The 26060-nt window shown below is 36.9% G+C and overlaps 2 protein-coding genes and 1 non-coding gene across 3 annotated transcripts in view; 2 read left to right on the top strand and 1 right to left on the bottom strand.

Annotated features, from left to right (window-relative positions):
- Nucleotides 1-1647: 1647 nt before the first annotated feature.
- LOC134750845 (transmembrane protease serine 11D-like) lies at nt 1648-7984 on the top strand. Its single transcript, XM_063686079.1, has 7 exons — nt 1648-1939; nt 2401-2596; nt 3113-3209; nt 3961-4134; nt 4713-4862; nt 5552-5772; nt 7525-7984. The coding sequence occupies exons 1-7, from the start codon at nt 1672-1674 to the stop codon at nt 7943-7945; spliced, it is 1527 nt and encodes a 508-aa protein (XP_063542149.1). The 5' UTR covers nt 1648-1671; the 3' UTR covers nt 7946-7984.
- A 6644-nt stretch (nt 7985-14628) lies between these two features.
- Trnad-auc (transfer RNA aspartic acid (anticodon AUC)) lies at nt 14629-14701 on the bottom strand. The gene has a single exon. It is a non-coding gene; the product is annotated as a tRNA-Asp (tRNA).
- Nucleotides 14702-19844: 5143 nt separating this feature from the next.
- LOC134751045 (facilitated trehalose transporter Tret1-2 homolog) overlaps nt 19845-26060 on the top strand; it is a 67046-nt gene continuing 60830 nt past the window's right edge. Inside the window, exon 1 of the mRNA XM_063686380.1 lies at nt 19845-19892. Coding sequence (XP_063542450.1) covers nt 19885-19892 — 8 coding nt within the window. The 5' untranslated portion in view covers nt 19845-19884. The remainder of the gene's footprint in view (nt 19893-26060) is intronic.

Genomic DNA, 26060 nt, shown 5'->3' on the forward strand with positions numbered 1-26060 from the left:
TGTATAACCCCCGTAAATTCACTGCCATCTGTCGACACACTTTAAAACTAAAAATGAAGATTTATAAAAATATGATAGAATGTATTTAAATATACCTATAGATAAATGATTTTTTTTATTTGCATTAATTATTTTTATGATTTTGACCCATGTTCTTTCACTGATATGCGTTAAAATTGTTAAATAACAAACGAAACCGTCAACGCCATCTATACGACTGTAGGCCAAAACTAGTAGCGCCCTCTGAACGAGAATCAAATTTTCTTGATTTTCGAGGCACGTTTTTTCCTTAGATTGTATCTATCTATTACCATAGAGTAACTTATACTAGAGCGGTACTGTCATAGTAAATTTTGTAACCCCAGTAAATTCACTGCCATCTGTCGACACACTTTAAAACTAAAAATAAATATTTATAAAAATACGATAAAATGTATTTAAATATGGATAAATGATTTTTTTATTTGCATTAATTATTTTTATATGATTTTGACCCATGTTCTTTCACTGGTATGCGTTAAAATTATAAATAACAAACGCAACAGTCAACGCCCTCTATACGAGTGTAGGCCAAAACTAGTGGCGCCATCTGATCGAGAATCTAATTTTCGTGATTTTCGAGGCACGTTTTTTCCTTAGACTGTATCCATCTATTACGGAGTTATATCTATCTTTGCTATTACGGAGTTATATATATCTTTGCTTATACTTATAACTCTAACTCTATATACTTAAATGACTTTTATATCATACAGATTTAGATTGATTGCGACATCTAGTGGCAAGTAGTGGTAACTCCAAGCACAACCGTTCCACACCGACTACTGTGTACTAAGTTCATTCTGTACCCTGGCAGAGCTTTTCGCCTCGCAACAACTTGGTACTCGTGTTATTAATACTTGATAGATGGCGTGGCTCTTAAATTTAATTTATTTTTTCGTACTAACACTGGAGTGGAGTACAATCACATGTAATATTATGTTATACAACGAAGGCCGCAAAAATGTCTGACACGATCTTTTTTTGTAGAGCCATTGGGAGCGTGTCGCATATTTTCTCGGCCTTCAAAGAGTAACATGTTATATTAGGTATTGCAGGTGACTGTACAAACCGCTAGCTTACTTTTTCTTAAACACAGACAGTAAGTACTATTGATTTGGCAACTAGGTACAGCAAAATCGTCACTTCAAAAGTTCATTCTGAATGATAACCGAAAATTTCCCTGTCCTGTAGAATCCACCATCTCGATCCACCAGTGGATTTAATAGTACGCTAAAGTTCACTGTGATCCACCATTGGTCTAGGTGGTTCCTGTGATCTTATCTTATCTTAATATGCTCCACCAGTGGATAGAACAACGACGATCGGACGGCGCGCCGCTGTACGCGATACACGGCCGTAGTGAACGCTGCTCGCACTGTTAGTGCTTAAGAAAGGAGACCTAGACTCTCCGAAACATGTAGCGCGAGTGACTAAAAACAAGTGTCTACACCGTGAAATTATTTAAAGCAAAATTAAAAAACGCCACCAAACCCAAAGTAAATACAAGCCATAAAATGCAAGAATTCACATAAAACTGCGCGTATTATCAAGTTTCATTAATTTCCAATCAAATGTACGTACGTACGTCCTTCACGTAATACTGATAATGTTTATGATGTGTTTTCAACCATGGTCACTAACTTAGTAGTAGCATTCCTTCTATTTTTCGGAAAAACTGCATTCAGTGATGTTGAAAGGAGGAATGGGGTGTATTTTGAGTATATTCCGCCCAAGTCGGTACCAGGAGATGAGAAGCGGGAGGAACCGGCTTTGAGGATGGGAAGTCAGGATAGCAATGAAGATGGAAATATAAAGACGATGCTGGAAGAGAACTATAGGTTTAAAAGCGATCAATCGGCTACGAGATTTAAAATTGCTGCGGAGAAGAAAGAGGAAGGTAAAAAACGTATGAAATAATTTAAATTATTTACAATCATAGTACATTTCAATTTCATAACAATAAACTTTTGTCGTAAATGAGTTTCATTTCTGGCCTTCATGAGCAGTTCCATTTTACAAAATAGCACTATATAAGTAAAAAAGCTTGGTTTAAATAAACAAAAAAAATGCTAGTTATAAGTATGTTTTAAGAGTTGAGGAATGAGGATGCTTTCGGTAATAATACTACTATGGTTGTAACTCTACCTTTACGGCTACCACGAGTTGGCATTTCACTTTTACGTTAGCAACTGTGTAAACTTGATCACATTCCCGCTCTATCACACCAATACATCAGTGCGAGCGGGATGGACTGCGATCTAGTTTACGTAGTCGCTAACGTAAACGTCAGTTGTCAACTCGTGGTACGGCTACTAGACTCTAGTTTTTCAATGTAAGCGACGATTAAAATGTTTTCAGAACACCTAACCAACAACGATGGTGGCATGTCGTGGGTGTTCCGTACGTTTGCCGTTCGGCGCATCGTCGGCGGCATGGAGACGAGCATTAGCATGTACCCGTACAACGTGGCCATATCGCGCAACGGCCGTCATTGGTGTGGCGGGTCGATCATCGACGAGCAGTGGGTGCTCACGGCCGGACACTGCTTTGAGTCGTGAGTTTATCTGTCTCGCTCTAACTATATGCGGCATGGAAACCAGCATCAGCATGTACCCGTACAACGTGGCCATATCCCGCAATGGCCGTCATTGGTGTGGCTGGTCTATCATCGACGAAAAGTGGTTGCTCACGGCCGGACACTACTTTGAGTCGTGAGTGTATCTGTCTCGCTCCAATTATAACTGCATGGAGATCAGAATTAGCATGTACCCATACAACGTAGCCATATCCCGCAGCGGCCGTCATTGGTGTGGCGAGTCTATCATCGACGAGATGTGGGTGCTCACGGCCGGACACTGCTTTGATTCGTGAGTGTCTCTCCAACTATAACCGCATGGAGATCAGCATGTAATGTATTTTAAACAAGTATAAAATCATAGTTATTAACGTAAAACGTTAGAATCCGTGGAATTTCCATAGCTTCCGTCGCAAGTTACATGCGGCGCGCCATATATTTTATTTTCTTCTAATTTTCTGGCTTTACGCCTCTTAAAACGGTTTTTACTTACAGAGCACACGACAATGAGAAGAAGAAACTGGCCGTCTTCATAGTACGCGCAGGGAGCTCTTTTCATAATAGGGGAGGATACCAGGCTAGAGTCAACAGAGTGAGGACAATTAAGTCATATTTGAAATTTAATTTAATACCGGATAAAAATGGAATCGAGAGAATAAGAAATAAGAATGATTTATTGCAGAACTGTGTACATTTGTAGATGGTAATCATGATACAATTTGTTTCAACAGTTACCCATTTCGGGTATGCAATACTTAAGTAACTTATGAACTAAAGTTAAAAATAACATCCAAAGACAATTACATACCAATCAATATTCAAAATATTCCTTAAGACTATAAAATGTTACAATGAAAGGCAAAGGAACTAACGATTTTGGCGCTAAAAATTTAAGGAAGTTCTTTTTACAAGCTTTTATTTAACTTACTCTGCTAGGTAAGTTTGTTAGTGTGTATTAGTGTGGGTCAAATCTTGGAAGCTAAATTTGACCCACTTCCCGATTTCCGATGGACCTGAAAATTTGCATACAGATTATGCAAGTCGGGTGACAACGCAATATTATGGTACCATCGAGATGATATAATGATGGACACAGGAGGTGGCCATAGGAACTCTGTGATAAAACAACATAATTGTGTTTGGGTTAGAGAATTCTCTTAATGAGTATGAGTTGAGTTGCCCGTTGGGAGAAACGTGCAGTCGATAAAAGCTTGTATCTAAAATAAAATTATTTCCGTAGCAGCACGAGATCTGGTAACAGTCTTAGTCTTACCGACTCTTTCAAAGAATTCATATTGTTATGCGTACTTACGAGTACTTTAGAAAATCTATTGACATTTCAGGTGTTCTTCCCCTCTAAATACGTCCCCGGAAACGCAGACTACGACTTTTCTCTGATCCGCCTGGACCGGCCCATGCCTATCGGCCGCAACATCGCGGTGCTGAACCTGCCCTCCAAGGAGTACCTGATCAAGCCGGATGACATACTTATTGTGACCGGCTGGGGCAGTACTCATGTAAGCTATTTCGTTGTTTATTATGAAATTGCCCATCGACTCAACATCGCGGAGCTGAACCTGCCCTCCAAGGAGTACCTGATCAAGCCGGATGACGTACTCATTGTGACCGGCTGGGGCAGTACTCATGTAAGCCATTTCTTTGTTTATCATGAAATTGCCCATCGACTCAACATCGCGGAGCTGAACCTGCCCTCCAAGGAGTACCTGATCAAGCCGGATGACGTACTTATTGTGACCGGCTGGGGCAGTACTCATGTAAGCCATTTCTTTGTTTATCATGAAATTGCCCATCGGCTCAACATCGCCATCCTGAACCTGCCCTCCAAGGAGTACCTGATCAAACCGGGAGACATACTTATTGTCTAGCCAGGGCAGTACTTATGTAAGCTATTTGGTTTATTATGAAATTACAATAGTCCGTCTAGACCAGCCCATACCCATCGGTCGTAATATCGCCGTGTTGAACCTGCCCTCATAGGAGTACCTGATCAAACCGGGAGACATACTTATTGTCACCGGCTGGGGCAGTACTCATGTAAGAAGATATTATGTGTATGTCTCATCCTTGATTCCAGGAGACGGGGTCAGGACACATACCAGATCGTCTCCGCTTCGTCCCCGTGCCGGCGATGAGGCTTTCCCAGTGCCAGTCCGCATACAGATTCTACATCACACCTCGCATGATGTGCGCAGGGTACGCCACTGGTGGAAAAGACGCTTGCAACGTACGTTTGTCCCTTTCTGGCTTATGAGATGTCAGTTTGTTTCTTTATCACTTATGAGACCACAATGCGAGTGTAGGAAAGGAAGGATGTGAATATAGGTATATTTGCCTGAACACGTGTTCTATATAAAACCTCGCATGATGTGCGCCGGGTACGCCACTAGTGGAAAAGATGCTTGAAATGTACGTTTATCTCTTACCGACTTATGAGATCGTTAGGCTTTTTCTAACTTATGTGTCCTAGCTATGTGGTCGTCCAGAATGCGTAACGCTTAAACATATCTTCTTGAACCTCTCGAAAGGCTATTGATAACTTTTGGTTCTATACACAAAAACACAAATGTACAATATTTGTTCGGTTTGACGCGTTTTACAAATTCAGTGTTGCCAGGTATAATATTTAAGTTCCAATTTATTAATAGAGTTAGACCAATATAAGTCTGCTACGATTTTGATAGCACACGCAGTGCAAATGTTATTTTAAACGTCACTTCTATGAAATTATAACGTATAAAATGTATACGTTATTTAATGTTATTTAATAACAGTTGCACTGTGTATGCTATTAAAATCGTTTTAGACTTTTCTTGGTCTAATTCTATAGGTATTCTCTTTTTTGACGGATGTAGCTTAAGATATTATTTTTCTAAAGCCCAAATCTCTTAGCCCTAAATACTATAAAATTCACAGCACGACTCTGGTGGTCCCGCCGTTCGTGACGGCGTCCTCCTCGGGATCGTGTCCTTCGGCGGCAAGCAGTGCGGCGACCCTCACTCCCCGGGCGTCTACAGCAGGGTATCGGAGATGACGTCATGGGTGGAGAAGACCATCGCAGGCAACGAGTGCGCCAATGTGCCGGAGCTGCAGGAGAAAATTAGGAGAGCTAGGGAGAGAGAGCAGGACTTACAAAGGTATACTCACGTCCTTACTCCGTTGGCTCAGTGACCCAAAATTTGGCCTCCGATACAAGACAGCGCCACTTTTCTTGGTCCTGCGCTACTTCTCGCCAAATGTTGATTCGGAGTTCGCGCAGATCCGCCTCCACCATGTCGCTTTAGCGATACCTGGGGCGTCCGGACAGGACCATGGTCCATGTTCAGGGTCCATGTGATACCATAAGAAATATGTAAATACTACCCAAAAATGTATCATGGAAGCAAGAAATAAATGAATACTGAATACGTCCTCCTGCTGGGCGGCCCAGGTACACTATTTTCACATTCCGATCTTCATTCATTCTCTCAAGGTGGCCTAGACACCGGAGTCTGTGAGTTTTAGTCTCCCCTATGATGTTATACAAAATGATAAGAGATTAATCGTCTGCCATTAAAACTGTTACTTTTTAACAAGTACGTAAGTGCGACAGTGACGCATGATATCAAAGACGAAAAAATACGACTTACTTACAGGTTTTGGTGGACTCAAAAAGAAAGCACAGTCTTCTACAGCTACACAATACACAATCGCATATTAGTTTCTCTTTCGTTTATGTATAGATACATCTACTTATCTAAATTATCATTAAAATAAGTAGAATAGAATAGAATAGAATAGAATAGAATAGAATAGAATAGAATAGAATAGAATAGAATAGAATAGAATAGAATAGAATAGAATAGAATAGAATAGAATAGAATAGAATATAATAGAATAGAATAGAATAGAATAGAATAGAATAGAATAGAATAGAATAGAATAGAATAGAATAGAATAGAATAGAATAGAATAGAATAGAATAGAATAGAATAGAATAGAATAGAATAGAATAGAATAGAATAGAATAGAATAGAATAGAATAGAATAGAATAGAATAGAATAGAATAGAATAGAATAGAATAGAATAGAATAGAATAGAATAGAATAGAATAGAATAGAATAGAATAGAATAGAATAGAATAGAATAGAATAGAATAGAATAGAATAGAATAGAATAGAATAGAATAGAATAGAATAGAATAGAATAGAATAGAATAGAATAGAATAGAATAGAATAGAATAGAATAGAATAGAATAGAATAGAATAGAATAGAATAGAATAGAATAGAATAGAATAGAATAGAATAGAATAGAATAGAATAGAATAGAATAGAATAGAATAGAATATAATAGAATAGAATAGAATAGAATAGAATAGAATAGAATAGAATAGAATAGAATAGAATAGAATAGAATAGAATAGAATAGAATAGAATAGAATAGAATAGAATAGAATAGAATAGAATAGAATAGAATAGAATAGAATAGAATAGAATAGAATAGAATAGAATAGAATAGAATAGAATAGAATAGAATAGAATAGAATAGAATAGAATAGAATAGAATAGAATAGAATAGAATAGAATAGAATAGAATAGAATATTTATTGCTCTCATGTTGGTGTACAGGTCTTACTCTAAGTACAATGGTTCGATTACAACAAGTAACCAAGACGAAGCAACGAGGGTTCGAAAATACGGCGAAACGTGCCGAGAAAAGATATGCACTGCCTTTTGCTCTTGGTATAGCTCTGCCTTTGCTTCAGATATGGTTTTAAGCAGATTTTTAATAGATAACAAAGATTTCAGGAGTGATCTACAAAGTGGCGTGGCATGGTTAATATTTTTTAGGTATCGGTGAAAATCTGTGCTTATTATTTATCTTACATCCGTTAATTACCGTTCCAGATTTAAGGCCCGCGTAGAAGACAAGAAGAACCGAATCAAGAATTGGTTACGGGAAACCTTAAAATCGCCGACTTTCATAGAACTAGCTAAAAGGAAGCTGAGCGAGGCACAAGCTATGCGCAGAAGCTTCACAGAATCGCTCTATGAATCCCAAAACGTAACCGACTTAGATGATTCTGAGATGGATGACATCAACCTGTCAAATCTAATACACGACAGGATCTTACAAAGCAATGATGGGAATGAAGATGAGAATATGCTAAGTACCTTGGCGCTTAGGGATATAATGTTGAATGAAGGTAAGGGAAAAATGGCTAAGGATGGCTTTGAGGAGTTGATGGCGTTCGTTTCGAGAGATGATCCAAGTCCACCTTTAGAAGATAAAGAAAATGTTACACGAGAAAATGTTACACAATCTTAAGTAAGCGTTCGTGGTATTGCTAATAAAACGTAATGTCTTAACATTTCTTTTAACTTTTTTATGATTTTCTTTAAGTTTCAAATTTTTAATGAACTACTCTCCAGCAGGATAACTGATGGTTACTTCATAAAACTATTCTGGCTTACATTATACAGTAATTATACTTAGTATAGGTACCATCAGCCGTAAAAGTGCATGGCGACTTTATCAACGAATTCATTCATAATTTCTCCATGCAATTTCGCAGCTCACTGTACATATTTGATACACTATTGATTCCTGGACCAACCGACCAATCTTCAGACTTTGTATATAAGAATTAGAAACAACGAAGGTTTTTTGAAAATCTCAAATATGGCTTAATCGATCATGTTCCAAGTTTAGTAGTCCTCATTGAAAGTATAGTTTGTCAAAGGACTGTCTCATTTCAAACATAGACAGAGAGAATCGTACTATCTTTGTCTTACACTAGTACTAGCACCCAAAAAAAAAGGATGTATAGTTTTTTGGTTCTTATTTACTGCCAATTTGGATTGACCAACTATATTTACGTATGTTTAAGGTAAGGTGGGGTAAGACTGTCACCGGAATAAGACTATCACTTGACTAATATCGACCGGGATATGGACCGTGATTACCTTTTGTATTGGTTTCGAGTTCCCGATATTTCGACGTATGTCTAGTGAAACTAACCGTGAATCATTCAAAACTGTAAGACTATCACTTATGGAATCCTCATACTGTTAGTCTTGCCCCGAGCAAAATAAACTATGTTAGTCTTATCCCATCTTACCTTAATTGCTTCAATATTTTATGCAAATGTCGCAAATAAAAACTATTTGTGTAATCTCTTTTCAATCATCTCCATAAAAGATAAAATATCTATGCTTAAAGTTTCAAATCGCCTTGTAAAGATTTAGCAATAACAGTTTTATTGCAAACTGTCAAAGTGCAATTTCAGAAAACCACGTGTTTCATATATTTGAAACTTCTAATTCATACGACAATGGTACGACATTTGTATCTGTCACAAAATGACACACTTCTTTGAATTTTTTTGTTACTTTTGAGGAGTATAAAGATACTACAAATATCCTGGAGTACACATCGATTGCATAAGTGCCATGACGAGCACTGTATCCCTGGTTATTAGCGTGGCACTTATGATAAACGAGTTATCTATACGATCAGAATCTGAGGGTAAGTGCGTACACTTATATTTGTTTGTTTAGGCTGTTTTCACCCTGGTTTTCACCAGCACACACGTACTTCTTAGCTAGCATCTTTACAACTAGGGAACAAATCAAATATTCTTTATTGTGTATTAAGTAATCACTAGTATATATAAATTATAAACTGAAATAGATTTAATATACTGTGAGGGAATATGAGAGGGCAACTTGAGATAGAGGTAGAAATCACAGAGCACAGGCATGAAGACCGGGAATATGAGAGGGCAGCTGAAGTAATAGGTAAAACCACGGATCACAGGCACAATAGTAGCAGAGCGTGGTTTTACATATTCCCTTACATATACCTACTAAAGAAAATGTGACCAAGCCCTCCAGTGGTGGATGCCGGAAAAGCCACTTAAACTGAAGAGTTCGTTCCCGTCCCGACCCGACCTCGGCCAATGGAGGACTTGGTTACTTTGACTTTAGTACCTATATGACATTTATTTTAGTTTATAACTTATTTCTCTCTTGTAAATAACTGCCATCGAAAACTTAGATATATAACTCTTGGTCCATATTTCACAACTATCAGGTCCTTAGATGTGTGCATAGTTTGTTGATGATGTGTGCTGATCCAGTCACATACCATCGCATGTCGTGACATTTGTATAGACTTAAATGACAACCCCAGCGTAAATAAGCAAGACCAAGTACGGGTACCTAGTTCGCATAACACGCGTAGCTAGAAAATATTCAATATTTAGAATTTATCATAAAATATTGCGAGGATTCACAAATCTGCCTTTGACCAAGAACGTATTGTCACAAATAATAAAAATACGTTCATGCGATAAAATTAAAATATTGAGAAGAGTTAGTCAGTTGGTTTTAAAACATATTAAAAACCGGCCAAGTGCGAGTTGGACTCGCGCGCTAATGGTTCCGTACCATTACGGAAAAAAACAGCAAAAAAATCACGTTTGTTGTATGGGAGCCCCATTTAAATATTTATATTATTCCGTTTTTAGTATTTGTTGTTATAGCGGCAACAGAAATACATCATCTGTGAAAATTTCAACTGTCTAGCTATCACGGTTCACGAGATACAGCCTGGTGACAGACATACAGACGGACAGACGGACGGACAGACGGACAGACGGACAGCGAAGTCTCAGTAATAGGGTCCCGTTTTTACCGTTTGGGTACGGAACCCTAAAAATCACTTTCACTGTTAAACACGTATGAAACAGTATTTAGGAATTTTCTTTTATCTGTTGTTAACCTAAGATTTTCGGTTTCAGTGGGTGACCTATTGTCTACTAAATATTGGGCGTCAAATCTTGTTTACATGATGAGCAATTGCTTATTACTCAAAAAACTCAGTTTTTATCCTCTCAAGAAAAGGTTTCATCCGATTAACACATTTTTTGAGGTAATGTGATTTATTCTAAGTTTTCCTTTTGATAATTTAATATCGTTAAGTGTTCCTAAACCTACTGCTCCTATATCTGCAAAGATATTTTAAGTCCCCGGCAAGCTCTGCCGAATTTTACTTTTTTTTTATAATACGTCGGTGGCAAACCAGCATACGGCCCGCCTGATGTTAAGCAGTCTCCATAGCCTATGTACGCCTGCAACTCCAGAGGAGTTACCTTCCCATACAAACGGAGTTCCGTTCTTATTTTAAAACTACATACTGAATTGTAACGAATCTTTGCACATACAATGACATGAGGTATATTTAGGTTTGTAATTATTAGTTTATATAGCTCTAGTATATAAAACAAATTAAATAGAGCAGAAACAAGTTTTATATGAAATACTTAAATTCGCTGTATTTTTTTACTATTGTATATGAAGCTACATAAAGTAATTACAGACCTAGATATGCCTTACCCTATTGTAAATACAAAGTTTCAGAGCAATCTAGCTAGTCGTTTTAAAATGAGAGCGTAACTACGTTTGTATGGAGAACCGAGCTTGCCGGGGACTCTTAAGGACGACCGGTCTGGCCTAGTGGGTAGTGACCCTGCCTGTGAAGCCGATGGTCCTGGGTTCGAATCCCGGTAAGGTCATTTATTTGTGTGATGAACACATGCAGATATTTGTTCCTGAGTCATGGATGTTTTCTATGTATTTAAGTATTTGTATAAGTATTATATATATCGTTGTCTGTTGTACCCACAACACAAGCCTTCTTGAGCTTACCGTGGGACTTAGCCAATTTGTGTAAGAATGTCCCTATAATATTTATTTATTATTATTTATTATTTGTTACGTCCCCAATCTCATCATCATTGTATAAGATGGGTACATGCCCAGCAGTTGGTTGCTGTTGACGGTAAATAATCAATGCGTGTAAACAATATTTAGAACTCTTTCCTCACATAAATTACCATTGTCTCTGATACAGAGCGAACCAAATTAATTTCTGTAAGTTTTAGTCTTGCTTTCAGATATCTATCGCGCTATTCCTCCTTGAGTATTCTACAAATCTCTGGAAGGAAATACAAAAATACATTTTCGAAAACGCCAATGATTTTATGGAGCTTATAGCTAAATCATACGGTATACATTGGCTTGAATCTGAGGTCAGTGATAAAGACCAATGCGCTGAAATTGTCACAAGTGTAGTATTAAAATTCTTGAGTTTTCTCAGTTTGGTATTTGTTGTTAATGCACTGGATACTAATAAAGTTCGTAGAAATTGCTAAGGTGACTTATGCCTATACCTTTTCATAACTATTTTGAACTCTTATATTTTAAAAGAAAACATTAGAAATGTACCTATAATTACAAGGTTTTTTTAAGCAAGTGAAATTTGTAGGCCGAGCACATGATTGACGCGACAGTATCTCGCCGCGAGACAGACTACCCGTCTTTTACTCACTGTATGAATTAAAGGGGGACGGGTAGTCTATGTCGCGGCGAGATACTCTCGCGCCAATCATGTGCTAGTCCGGTAGAAACAGTGTCGCTGATATCCACTTAAGATGAACTACCTAGGTAATTACATAAAGTAACTAGAATGCACTCAAATTGTTTAAAGTAGCACCTTTTGAACACCAACTGTCAAACCCAAGAACGTCATGCACACGTCAATATCTGGCATAAGCTAGCAAATATAAACCGTACTGAAAACGTTTAGTTTATTCATTAACCATACAATATTATACTTTACAAAGTAAATACGCTTAATAATAATAAAAATCTAAGATTTACAGTTTGCGTCAATTAAATATTTTTAAATTTAAAAGTGGAAAAATTACTGCCTTGGGTGAGATCCAGAGGCCGTGAGTTCAAGTATGATTTTATGGAGCTTATAGCTAAATCATACGGTATACATTGGCTTGAATGTGAGGTCAGTGATAAAGACCAATGCGCTGAAATTGTCACAAGTGTAGTATTAAAATTCTTGAGTTTTCTCAGTTTGGTATTTATTGTTAATGCCCTGGATACTAATAAAGTTCGTAGAAATTGCTAAGGTGACTTATGACTATACCTTTTCATAACTATTTTGAACTCTTATATTTTAAAAGAAAACATTAGAAATGTACCTATAATTACAAGGTTTTTTTTAAGCAAGTGAAATTAGTAGGCCGAGCACATGATTGACGCGACAGTATCTCGCCGCGAGACAGACTACCCGTCTTTTACTCACTGTATGAATTAAAGGGGGACGGGTAGTCTATGTCGCGGCGAGATACTCTCGCGCCAATCATGTGCTAGTCCGGTAGAAACAGTGTCGCTGATATCCACTTAAGATGAACTACCTAGGTAATTACATAAAGTAACTAGAATGCACTCAAATTGTTTAAAGTAGCACCTTTTGAACACCAACTGTCAAACCCAAGAACGTCATGCACACGTCAATATCTGGCATAAGCTAGCAAATATAAACCGTACTGAAAACGTTTAGTTTATTCATTAACCATACAATATTATACTTTACAAAGTAAATACGCTTAATAATAATAAAAATCTAAGATTTACAGTTTGCGTCAATTAAATATTTTTAAATTTAAAAGTGGAAAAATTACCGCCTTGGGTGAGATCCAGAGGCCGTGAGTTCAAGTCTCACCCAAGGCAGTAATTTCTCCACTTTTAAATTTATTCTAAGCTTAATAGCATCGATCGCAGACGTTTCTGCTTGTCAAAAATTAATTAAATATTTTTTTTTAATGATATTGGTAAATATTCAGTAATCGAATAGAAGGCATGGTTTTGGAAAAAGGTCTTGACTGTGTTTTTAAATAAATTAAAAGGTAAATCCGTGACATCTGTAGGCAGCTTATTAAAAAAAAACCCTGTTTTTGCCACTTTTTTTAATCTTAATTTTTTGATCCTGATGGTTCTGGCACCATTTCAGCCTACCTTTAAAAACTTTCCTCGCCTCCACCATCTCCTCAAAAATCTGACCTGATGACGGGCACCCGTACCACTTCCATCGCTTAAGCTTCGCCCTAGCCTCCAAATGAGCGTCACTTACGTGTCGATTCCAGCCCGCAACACACTTATCTTAGTGATGCTTATCTTAGTGATGGAAGTATTAGTTTGCTATTGTTCCTTGTACAGGGTGGGCCAATGATAAATGCATTTTAACGAAAGCCGTCAATACGAAAAACGGGCCAAGTGCTAGTCGGACTCGCGCACGAAGGGTTCCGTACCATCACGGAAAAAAACAGCAAAAAAATCACGTTTGTTGTATGGGAGCCCCATTTAAATATTTATATTAATCTGTTTTTAGTATTTGTTGTTATAGCGGCAACAGAAATACATTATCTGTGAAAATTTCAACTGTCTAGCTATCAAGGTTCATGGGATACAGCCTGGTGACAGACGGACAGACGGACAGCGGAGTCTTAGTAATAGGGTCCCGTTTTCACCCTTTGGGTACGGAACCCTAAAAAAAGAATTTATCACTGGCCCACCCTGTATTATAATTGTGGCAACTTTGACGAGGAACTAACGAGTATAAGTGTTCTAGGCGCCACAGGCTCGACTCGTTAAGCCTCTTTTAAGGGTTCTTTGGGTTAAATTCATGTGATAGTGATGATAGAAAAAAGGTAGTTATAGGAGCCCCTTAATGAACAACGTAAGATTGAGTTTTGATCCAGTAAAATTCCGATACTGAAAAGGATCCCAAAAAAGACAGAATTTTGTTTTAAATTTTGAAATCCCTATTATTTAAAACGTTTTACCAAACTCATTAACTCTTGAGCAGTACTAGGCATTCTATTTAAGTTGCAATGGGGTCTCGAAGGTTCATTAATAACGGCTGGAAACATTTACAAATCGCCCTTCGAACGTGGCCGTTTCTTGTAACGACTTCATGGAATTAAGGGTTTAGGTAAAAACTTAGCTGAATCCCCTCTTGCCAATAGTTTTTGTGTGTTGTGTATAGTTTACCAAAACACATTCAATATGGGTATGACTTGACATTGATAACCTGGATCAATCATACTTCTTAGTAAAGTCAATGGTAAATATTAAAAGTGGAAAAATTACTGCCTTGGGTGAGACTTGAACTCACGGCCTCTGGATCGATACTCCAGCGCTCTGCCAACTGAGCCACCAAGACCTCATCCATAGTCAGCAAATCTTCCCACTATATGGGTCTAGGGGACCCTAGCGACATCTACCGTAAGTGTTACACTTCTTAAACGGCCACCGGAGTTCCAAGTCATATTGGAAATTCACTAGTTACAATGTGCTACCCATTCTAAATTAATTTTTAACAGCATAAGCTTAATAGCATCGATCGCCGACGTTTCTGCTTGTTAAAAATTAATAAAGTCAATGGTCTTCAAAATTAACATCATATTATTTTTTTATAAAATAAGAACACCCTACGGTGTTGCGTATTTCGTCGATAGAAAATTTTTCTACGTCTCAACTGCTTAATTTAGTCTCTCAGACTCAAATACCAATGTGGACTTTTTCAGAATCATCAGGTACGTTTTAGAGGTCGCAACCGCACTTGTAATTTTTGGACCCTTCCTCCCCCTCCTCCTTCCTCCCTTTAGCCAAGTTTTTACCTTTTAATATTACCAAATTTTGTAACCATAAGGAGTCCCCTGTGGTCAGTCGACCGACCTGTTTAATTGACGCTTTTAACTTTATGATGCGTGGTATGTACTGGCAGTACATTTCTGTAAATGGATTTGCGGCAATTACACACTCATAATCTTGATTACTTTCATTTCATTTAGTGTGAGAAGCCCCAAAATATCAGCCCCCTAGTGTAAATTTAATTCGACAGCGTGACGGACGTATACACGTTTGCGGTAAGTCTTTTGTATGGGATTTAGACATAGACATAGTATATACAAGTAGTTATAGACGCGCCACCGAGCAACCGGGGGTAAGAGAAACAATATATAAAATTTGGGCAGCATAGGATTTTCTCTCTTTCACTCTTATAAATTTCGGTATTTCGCCATCGCCTACTACTATGATGCCACTCGGTCGGTGATAAGGATAAAGCGTGGCACTATTTTCTCTTTCCTCTTATTAAGACTATTATAAGACTATTATAAGACTATCTTGCTCTATCAAAGTGTCAGGCCCTTGGATTTAGAACAGCGTTTTACGTTTTGGAAACTCAAAATCCCATACAAAATGACACAACGCAAACGCCTACGTCACGTCACGCTATCAAATGAAATGTACACTAGGAGTACTGAACTGTTTATACTGACTTACCTTACCTTAGACCTTACCTTCCTTTGACTGACCTTAAACTTAGAACTATACACGAGTTAGTCGCAATAAAAAAACAGTCAAGTTAAACGTGATTAAGTAGAATTTCACGAAAATATGAAATTTTTCTATAAGACGATCTTCCTCGCAGAGTGTACTAATGGTCCCTCATTCGGACTTTGTTGTTGATTTTTGGCCGACTACCTTGGTTTGTTTGACAGACCATGATTGTCATCTATAACCTATTTTTAGAAGTTATTTACTGAAGTTACTCTATTATAAATAAATTGGTATTATATTTCACACTACTGTACATATTCACCTTTGAGTATGGCTCTACTTTTAAAAGACACACGCCCGAAGCCGTACAACTTGGCTATATATACCTACGATGCGATCTGTGACGTCAATCAAAGTGATAGAAACGCATTCAATATCATGTAGGTCAATCAAACACAGTTAAATATACCACTTCTATCATCCTTATTACCCGCACTGTAAGGTCGAAATTCTTGTAAGCTAATCTAATTGGTAAGTGTATTAATTCAGCAGAATCCCATGTAATGCTACCAAATATGAAGGGTGGTGCGGATTTGGAATATTTTTGACGCGCCGATCTTTTTTATTTGGTCGGATAGTAATCGTGGCTGGGAAAAATGTGTTGCTACATTTAAATCATTTGCTATATTTTAGAAGTTTTTAGTGTTATTTAACGGACTGAAAAAACTGAAACGAAGATTCAAAATTGTAGTAGTCTGTTTGTATGTGTATTTATTTTCCAGCTTCTGACCGATCCTTGGTCTGCGTGGGATGATGACAATGATAAAAATTATCCTATGTCCTTCATCGGGCTCAAAAATATGTATCTCCATATTAATTTTCATCTAAATCGGTTTAAGGGTTTTAGCGTGAAGGGCTAACATGCAGACATACAGTTACTTTCGCATTTATATTAGAGGTTTTAAGATAATTGCACGAATTATAAGGTTTTATACGAACACAATAAATAGTTTTTGGGTTATGGGTCGATCTTAATGTTGTTGTTCATTTTTTTGCGTTCGATTTCTATAAAATTTGGCGGATAGTTAGAGTTCCCTTATCCGTACTATATATAAGCGTAATTTCACCGTATGTCCTAAAATATATTCCACTACTGAGCTACGAAATAGTTATTTGTTATACAAGGGTGCAAAGTTGTATTTTACCCGCGAGTGTTTCAACACACGAGAAGTAAAATACATTTGCACCCGTGTGTAACACAAAACTTTTCCCCTCACTATAGCGAGGAAAGTGCAACATCCACAGGCGTTAGATCATCTTCAATTTTTCATCACTGGCATCACTAATGTTTTTACAATAATACGATATTATAACAGAAAACTGTAAGTTGTGTATTTATAAGTCGGTGAAAATTTTTTTGTTGATAATGTTGACATTTCTGACGATGCGTTTTGAAATTGCATCGACTCAACTTGTGCGTTCAGAATTACTTTCAACATCGTTTAAAAAAACAAATGTTTCTTATGGAATTTAAGGTTTATGACTTAAAATCATTAAATAAAGCTAAATTTAGTATTATTTATTAAATTCTCAAACCATTTATTTAATGATAATTAATATCGAACGAACCATTATTATGAGCGTTTTACGTTTTGTTATCTGTCAAAAGTTACTTAAACACGCTCCATCCAAGGTCAAATTACTTTCCCCACTAGTGGATAAAATGCGTTTTTCCCCGCTTGTTTTCAAGGATAAAAGACGGCTTTCCAAGCTAGTGAGGGAAAAAAATATTATCGTATTTATCCCGCCTTAAAGTATTATCCAAATACATAAGTCTAAAGGAAAAAACAATTCGAAAACAAAATGAAAATCGTCCCTCATAGCAAGGAGTTATTGATTATAGAAGAGATGTAAGATATGTGTAATAGGTATGGCAATAACAGAGTAAACTGGCCAGCAACTTGTAATTTCCAACTCACTTAAGGAGTAATTAGTATTTTTCATGTCTCATGTTCTGAAAGAGGGTAATGTGCAGAAAATGATACGTGTAGACTAGAGCATTTTACGTTCGAAGTACAATTTTTTTATTTTTTTTACGATAAGTAATTGAAATTTGAGTTTAAATGGATTTGTTATGCAATTTCCATTCTGATATTTGACTCTCCATTCCATAAATTACGATACTGTTAATGCCTGAATTGTTAATTGAAAGTACCCTCGGAAATACTATATAAATGTATACGTGTGTGTGTGTGTGTGTGTGTGTGTGTGTGTGTGTGTGTGTGTGTGTGTGTGTGTGTGTGTGTGTGTGTGTGTGTGTGTGTGTGTGTGTGTGTGTGTGTGTGTGTGTGTGTGTGTGTGTGTGTGTGTGTGTGTGTGTGTGTGTGTGTATGTAATGTGTGTGTAGTCATGTTTTTTAAAGAAATACATGCATTTTACTTTCCTCGTATTCGAAATGAAAAGTAGTGTTTAACTCGGGTGAAAGGCATTATTTCCCAGGAAATGAGTGCCTTTCATCCCTTGGTTAACAATCTACTATTTCCGCTGGTAACACAGTTAGCAACTGTTGCTGGGTTGCCGCTGAGCTGTCATTAATGTAGAGTTGGTAACACCACCCTTTGATCAAGGGTAGGTACCGTACGGTCAACATCAAATAGATAGTGACGAGCAGTGGCAAAATATAACGGTAGGTACACATTCTTATTTATATGATAATAAAGGTCTGTAACGATGTATTTGATCGCTTTGAACGTCACTGTCTATTAAGTCTATTTGATGCTCACGCACGGTTATGGAGTTTAATTTCTATGCCACTTCGTACTTAGTAGAAATAGAAATACAGGATCGCCCAAGAATAAGTTAGAGTTAGACCAAGAAAAGTGCCACGATTTTGATAGCATACGCAGTGCAAGTAATTTCACAGAAGTTTGACGTTTGAAATAACACTTTCACTGCGTGTGCTATCAAAATCGTTGCAGACTTGTCTTCGTCTAACTCTAACTAAATATTTTTGAATTTTGAGTTGTTTAATAATACGTAATTAAAATGTATTAGATCACAGATTAGATAATGAAGATAAAGTAGAGTAGGCCGACTGTTAATAGTGGTAATAATTATTCATGAATCGGTTTTATCTGCGCCTGATCGTTTTATTAGCGCAATGTTTGTAAGCAAAAGTTATATTCAATGCAGGCTTACGAACGTACAGTCGCCATCAAATATATCGGAGCGGCCAAGGTGCTCACAAATATCTGAACACGACTCTATTTGTCAAGACGTTAGAGTGCGTGTTCAGATATTTGTTAGCACCTCTCCCGCTCCGATATATCTGATGGCGACTGTACTTTAGTACACACCGTGGCATCACAATTAAAGCAGGCGTTTATATAAATATAGTTTCTATGATATTTAGCACGTAGAATGGGGTAAAACAATTTTATTTTTGGAAATATAAACCTACCTAACCTAACTACCTAACTAGTTCTATACATATTTTTTTCCAAACTGCCGGCTGTATTTTTCCCATCAACACATCCCAGCGCGAATCAACTCTTAAAGCGTCACTAAGGGCCGATACACACGGACTGCAACCCGACTGCAACTTGTATTAGAACGGCACCCCCACTGCAAGCCAACGGCAACGTCGGCGTGCAGTTTCCACATAAGTTGCAGTCGGGTTGCAGTCCGTCTGTACCGACCCTAATCTGTCCACGACCCACGACGTTTAAACTTCAATCGGAAATTTCGATTCTTTTATATCATTTTATGCTAAACGTTAAAAAAAACAGGCGATCTGCTCTCTCATAAACCTAAAATTTAAGCAAATGTTAAATTGGAAACCTGATTTCTGGGTAACACCAGTGTCGATCTAAAAATTAACTCGCCCCCAACCATTTTAACTAACCCAATCTCAAGGTTACGTTGTTTTATTACAGTCCCCATCTGAATCCATCCCGTTTCACAACTCTATGTATCTCCCATAACCGCCCCAAGACCAACAGGCTTCAGTTCTCCCCCGACCGGCCCGGCGACGTGACGCGTCGCCCTCGCACGCACGCGCCGATGCAAAGGTAGGATAAAGACAAAAAATATAAATATAACATACAAAAACATCCATTTTTATTGTGCAAGTAAGGTGGAATTGAGTACTAGGGTCACAGGACGATTAAGGAGGTTTTTAATTGACGCCTTCTAGTATTGACTTGTGTTCAATGCTTCCTCTCGTTTAGCTTGTTTGTGTCCTTTGGCTTAATATTAGTGTCCTGTTCATGGAATCTTGGTATGTAGATATTTATATTTTTTCGGATTTTTACACAAATTATGATTTACTAGATGGACTCAATCGCTTGAAAATGTCTAACTGTACATTTTCAAGCTTATTTATTTAAGTTAACGTATACATTTTTAGGGTTCCGTACTCAAAGGGTAAAAACGGGACCCGATTACTAAGACTCCTCTGTCCGTCTGTCTGTCACCAGGCTGTGCTGTATCTCAAGAACCGTGATAGCTAGAGAGTTGAAATTTTCACAGATGATGTATTTCTCTTGCCGCTATAACAACAAATACTAAAAAGTAAGGAACCCTCGGTAGGCGAGTCCGACTCACACTTGTCTGATTTTTTATAAAATTTTACACTACTTGGAAAGTTATTTTTAGAAGTGTATAGTATAATTTTGCAGTTAAAATGAATCATAGTTTAATTCACATTTGCGCGATTTACATTTTTGTAGGAGCTATTTGATATGGTAATTTCATTGCAGCTATTTATTAGCTGCATAATATAGGTTTTTTCTTTTATAAAGTCAAGATCAGAACACATAATTCATATCATTTATATGTTTTATCATTTAATTGAGTCTCATAGGAAAAACTCGATAGGAAACATGTCTAATTATAATTTATTTTCAGTAATATATCGTTACCGTAAAACGGGGTGGCTTTACGAAAATTTGGGGCTACTTTGATAGTTTTAAAACGGCCATAAAATTACCATTATTCATTATTTACTAAAACGGTTCGTATAACTACTTAGATTCTATATATCGATGTTCGCCTACTGTAAAAAATCTCACATAGAAATATATTTATGGCTTAAAATCAAAAATTTCAAAGTCGCCCCTGCATTTGAAAGCCACCCCGTATTACGGTACCTTTCATACCACAGCAGTATAATTTTAGTATAAAACAATTGACATAAAATATAGGTTTGTTTAAAACTATAAAACATAAAGTCAGATCTGATAAATTATGCATACATAATTTTTGTCTTTCTATAAAATTATTAGGTATATATAAAATTTTAAATCGTTTTCATGAAATATTAAATTAAAACATTGTTTAACTTCGGCCGTTTGCTCGGACTAGTCAAACTGAAGTGTAATCATCGTCGGCCGTCAGACCCAAAAGAGCAAACGATAAAATCGGAGTTTGACCGGAAAGTTTATACATAATATAAAGTTCACGAAGCCCGGCTTCGGACAAAAGGTAAGATACAATTTAAAATTTAAACACTCTCGATAAAACTTAGCTTCAATAATCTTTATCTAGTCACTAAGTAGTTACGGTTCAGAACTACATTGCCATAGACATCACTACATAGGTAGTATAAAACAAAGTCGCTTCCTGCTGTCTGGATGGATGTCTGTCCCTATGATCTTTAATACTACGCAACGGATTTTGATGCGGTTTTTTTAATAGATAGAGTGATTCAAGAGGAAGGTTTATATGTATATCATCAGCATTTGCACCCGTGCCAAGCCGGGGCGGGTCGCTAGTATTAAATATTATATACTCTTATTTTTATCCTTCTACACCTTTATATTAATATTTTCGAACTGCTCTCAATTTGCTATTTCTACTTCTGCAGACCACTATTCACAAATGCACACATATGTGCGTTGGATGCTCCAGAGCCTACAAATTTGATTTGTCTGCTCATATGGCACAATGGAAATTGGAATGCAAATCGACTTTCATTGCAATCTATTCAGTAACGAGTGAGTACGAATTAATAGCTGCGTCTGTGATTAAAATTCATGGCGGAATTTGAGTTTTAATGTCAATTTATTGTTGCCTGACTGAATATGGAATTAGTGGTGGTTCCCAGCTGCTACCCAGTGTTAAAAAAATGGCAGCAAAAATAAATAAGACCAATATACGTCTGCAACGATTTAGATAGCATACGCAGAAGACATATCCAACGATACCCCACACTATTCTATCTATCGTATTTATCTAAGTAACTAGTTAACCAAAAAATGTTACACAACACGTAACAACAAAGGTACCTTTTATTATTTTTTACCTAAAACCATACAAAACGAGTTAGCTCCGACCCAAATTGATGTATGAACAAGCTCAATTAAGACGGGTTGTTTACAGAGCTATTTTATTACGAGAATTACGGTTAATGGAGTTTTCAGGGGAAAAATACACGCCGCTCCTGTCAAGGATTAATGGCGGGAAAATAGATGACAACAAACGTCATATTCCATTTGAATTATTACATGCTCTTATGGCAGAATTGTTGCTAAAGTGACCGCTTTCAGCTTTAAATAATAGTTCCTAATCTCTCCGGTGGCGCTAGTTAGGCTCTGGGACATGAGTATAACATGAACCAACAAATAACCCGACCAAATTACGTAGGTTGTTTTTGATAGTATTTCGGTGTATGGTGGCGCCGCCTAATTACTGTTTTTTGGTGGACACTTTTCATACATAGAGATTTGGCTCCTTTATATAGTCTCCATGATTATGACATTTAAATGTGTAAGAGCCGATACAAATGGACTGCAACGTCGGCGTGCAGTTATCATCAAGGTGCAGTCGGGTTGCAGTCAGTCTATACCGGCCCTAAAACACTATCAACTCACATAAAGCTTCATACGATTTCACAACGACTCTTCTTGGCCTTTTCTTCTTTTTTTAATGTGAAAATCGTGAAAGCCTCTATCCCATGGTCAAGTTCGAATTCCAGCAATTATTTGCACTCTTGAGGACAAAAATCAATTTGTCCCCTGTTTTTAAATAAAGGAACTTTCCAAGCTGTTTTGGTGATTTTGTACAAAAATTGCTGAGTCAGGACAACTGGTGTTGCCTTGTATGGTTTCGCTTTCTTTTCACACTGCAGCTTAAGAGTCCCCGGCAAGCTCGGTTCTCCATACAAACGTAGTTACGCTCTTATTTTCAAACGACTAGCTAGATTGCTCTGAAAACTTTGTACTTACAATAGGATAAAGGTCTTTAATTAGTTTATGTAGGTTCAGATTCTATAGATAAAAAAATACAGCGAATGTAAGTTTTTCATACAAAACTTGTTTTTGCTCTATTTCGTTTGTTTTATATACTAGAGCTTTATAAACTAATTACAGACCTAGATATATCTCATGTCATTGTATGTGCAAAGTTTAATTAGAATCCAACACGTAGTTTTAAAACGAGAACGAAACTCCGTTTGTATGGGAAGGTGAAATTCGGCCGAGCCCTAGGAGGACTCTTAAAACCTCACATAGGATATTGTTTATCCTAGAAATAATTTTAGAGTAGGCATGTAACTTTATCAATACTTCGAACAACATATTCTAAGTACTTTTGTGAAATAATTTTCTGTTCTCCGTGCGGAAAACGTCAACTTTCGGCACGATGCGCTAAACGAAGCTACCGCTTTCCGGCACCGTCGAATAGAAAAATAGTATACACACCTCGGCCAGTAAATAAGAAAGCCTCAGATTTACTGCCCTAGGTGTGTAACATACTATTGCAAGTTAGTTAGTTACTAGTTAGTATTGTTTGTTATTGTTTAGAAACGTCCTTCACTTCGCCCCACATTACCTTTGCGTAAGAGCACCATTACCCTGACACGTGACTCCCTGGGGACGTGTTCAGTTGTCCACACTTACATGCACAATTAATACGAAGTGACCATCCTACATTTTTACTGTTACAAGTTTTTACTAAAGATAAAGTAACGTTTTTTGTGTGAGCGTATTAAGAGTTCTTACTTTATAAAATCTGTCAAGTTAAAATTATATTAGGTATGTGTTTTCATCCGGCTCGAAGGAACAAAAAATGAAGTGGATTATGTGTATTTATCGATGTCTATTGAATTAAACTCATATTTGCCACTGGTTCTTTATTAAATATAAAATGACGTGCTTTTAGTACAAGATTCAACAAAATCATAACAAATTGTTTAATTACAATCGACCTCCAGGTTGCGCAGGACATCAAAATTTCGTTGTTTTACGCGGTTCGTCGTTATAAACGAAGTCGTTATGAACTGTTTTGACTGTATGTTATTTTGATATCCTTTGACTTAACAAATTTTGTGTAAAATTGCTTGCAAATTCTGTAAACGACGTATGTATACACGGAAACGGAATAAGTATTTTTATAAAGTTATAGAAGTAGATATATAATTTACAAAATACGGCCAAGTAAAATGAGCGGACTAATGAACAGCCCACACTGTCGTGTCTCCGTTCCATTGCAAACTCTCGGCTTTTGTTCAAATCGTTGAATAGCTTGCTCACAGTCACAGATATCTCATCAACTAGACGAAACATATGAGGCCAATGTGGAGAATCGTCGAACCTGATTTCGTCTATCACGTAAGACCGTCTACACGATCTTTCGTTGTTTGTTATTATTGCGTTTGTATAGAGAAAGTAACTATCAAACATAGCAATTAAGCAAACATTGACATTGAATTTATTATTGTAATTATTTATACCTCATACATATACAAAAAAAATCTCTAACCAATTATTAATTATAATTATACATAATAGCGTGCATGGCCTGTAAATGTAATTTAAATGTAATTTAGAAATAAGCTAGATATAAGACAATTTTGTGTGCCCTGACAGGGTGTCATGGAAGCTTCCTGTATAACTTTATAACATCCCATGGACATGACTTTACAAATAAACATCTTATCTTATCTTATAGTATAAATCTTCTCAAATGATCTGTTAAACAAAAGACATTGTATCTTTTGTGCGAGCGGTCGGCCATTGTGTGACATTGTCTCAGAGCGCGTGCCACGGCGCGTGCCATTTTGTCTAACAATGGCACACAATGGCCGACCGCTCGCATAAAAGATACAATGGCTTTTGTTTAACAGATGAGGGTCTTAGACGTAAAAATCATTTGAGAAGATGCACTATACACGTACCTACTCCACTTACAGAAGGTCGTTAGAGCATAAGGACCGAAACACTTTCTGGCTGCGTCTGAGCAAAGTATGTACTATAGGTATATGAGAGTTGAAGGCCCTATGAAGGTCTTCCCAACCAACAATTATATATGCCTCTCTTCTCCACATTGACCCCCTACTGGCTCTGTAAGCTGTATAGTTTGAATCTTCTCAAATGGTTCCGTTTTTTCCTTTTGAGGTACGGAACCCTAAAAATATTGAAAAACGCTTTTAAAAAATTAGTTTATATTACTTATGAAAGCAAAATAATATAAAATATCGTATATTATGATTTATAATTGTAACATATTTGCTGAATTATTTTTCAAAAGTGATTTTTAATAAAAAGGCACGTAAAGATCGCTTACCTTCTTTCTAATGCTAAAAAACGAACTATAGCGATCTTACACTTCAAAGGGTATGTTTTGTATAATACCACGCTTCGTAAATGCAGCATTCGGGGTCTTACCGGTCAATTCGAACAACGTGATAATTACAAGATACGAGAACAATACGAGATCTAATAGATACGTTATAGTTTAGTTCATAACTAGTTATCTTTTGCAGTTCGATTCGAGAAACCAATTGTCATTTCACGCTACAATTATTGTGACGTTTTGGAATATCCATTAGATATCTATTCTGTCTAATTAATATCTTATGCAAATCTTAAAGAGATCGTTCAAGAGGACATTCGGAATCGCGGAAATGTCAAATTTGACATGACTTTCTTAAATATCTCGTTATCGTTTCTGTTTCATATCTAGTGGATATCTAGTTGATATCTAGATCATTGTTCGAATTGGCCCGTTAGAATGTAGTCTCTAAGCCTCCCTATATCCCCCTCTTCACCAAATACATAGTTCTGTAAACCAGTCTAAAGTGATCCCCTACCACCCATAGTCGTTTTGGTGGTCGAGGGTACTTATACTGGTTTTTGATGAGGAATGGAAATGACAGCTTACGTCCTACTATCTTAATTAGAGTTGCAGGCTTGTAAGCCAATTCGAAAGTAAACTGACATAAGAATGACATCTAACTC

Source organism: Cydia strobilella, chromosome 21 (genome assembly GCF_947568885.1).
Source record: "Cydia strobilella chromosome 21, ilCydStro3.1, whole genome shotgun sequence".
Classification (NCBI taxonomy): domain Eukaryota; kingdom Metazoa; phylum Arthropoda; class Insecta; order Lepidoptera; family Tortricidae; genus Cydia; species Cydia strobilella.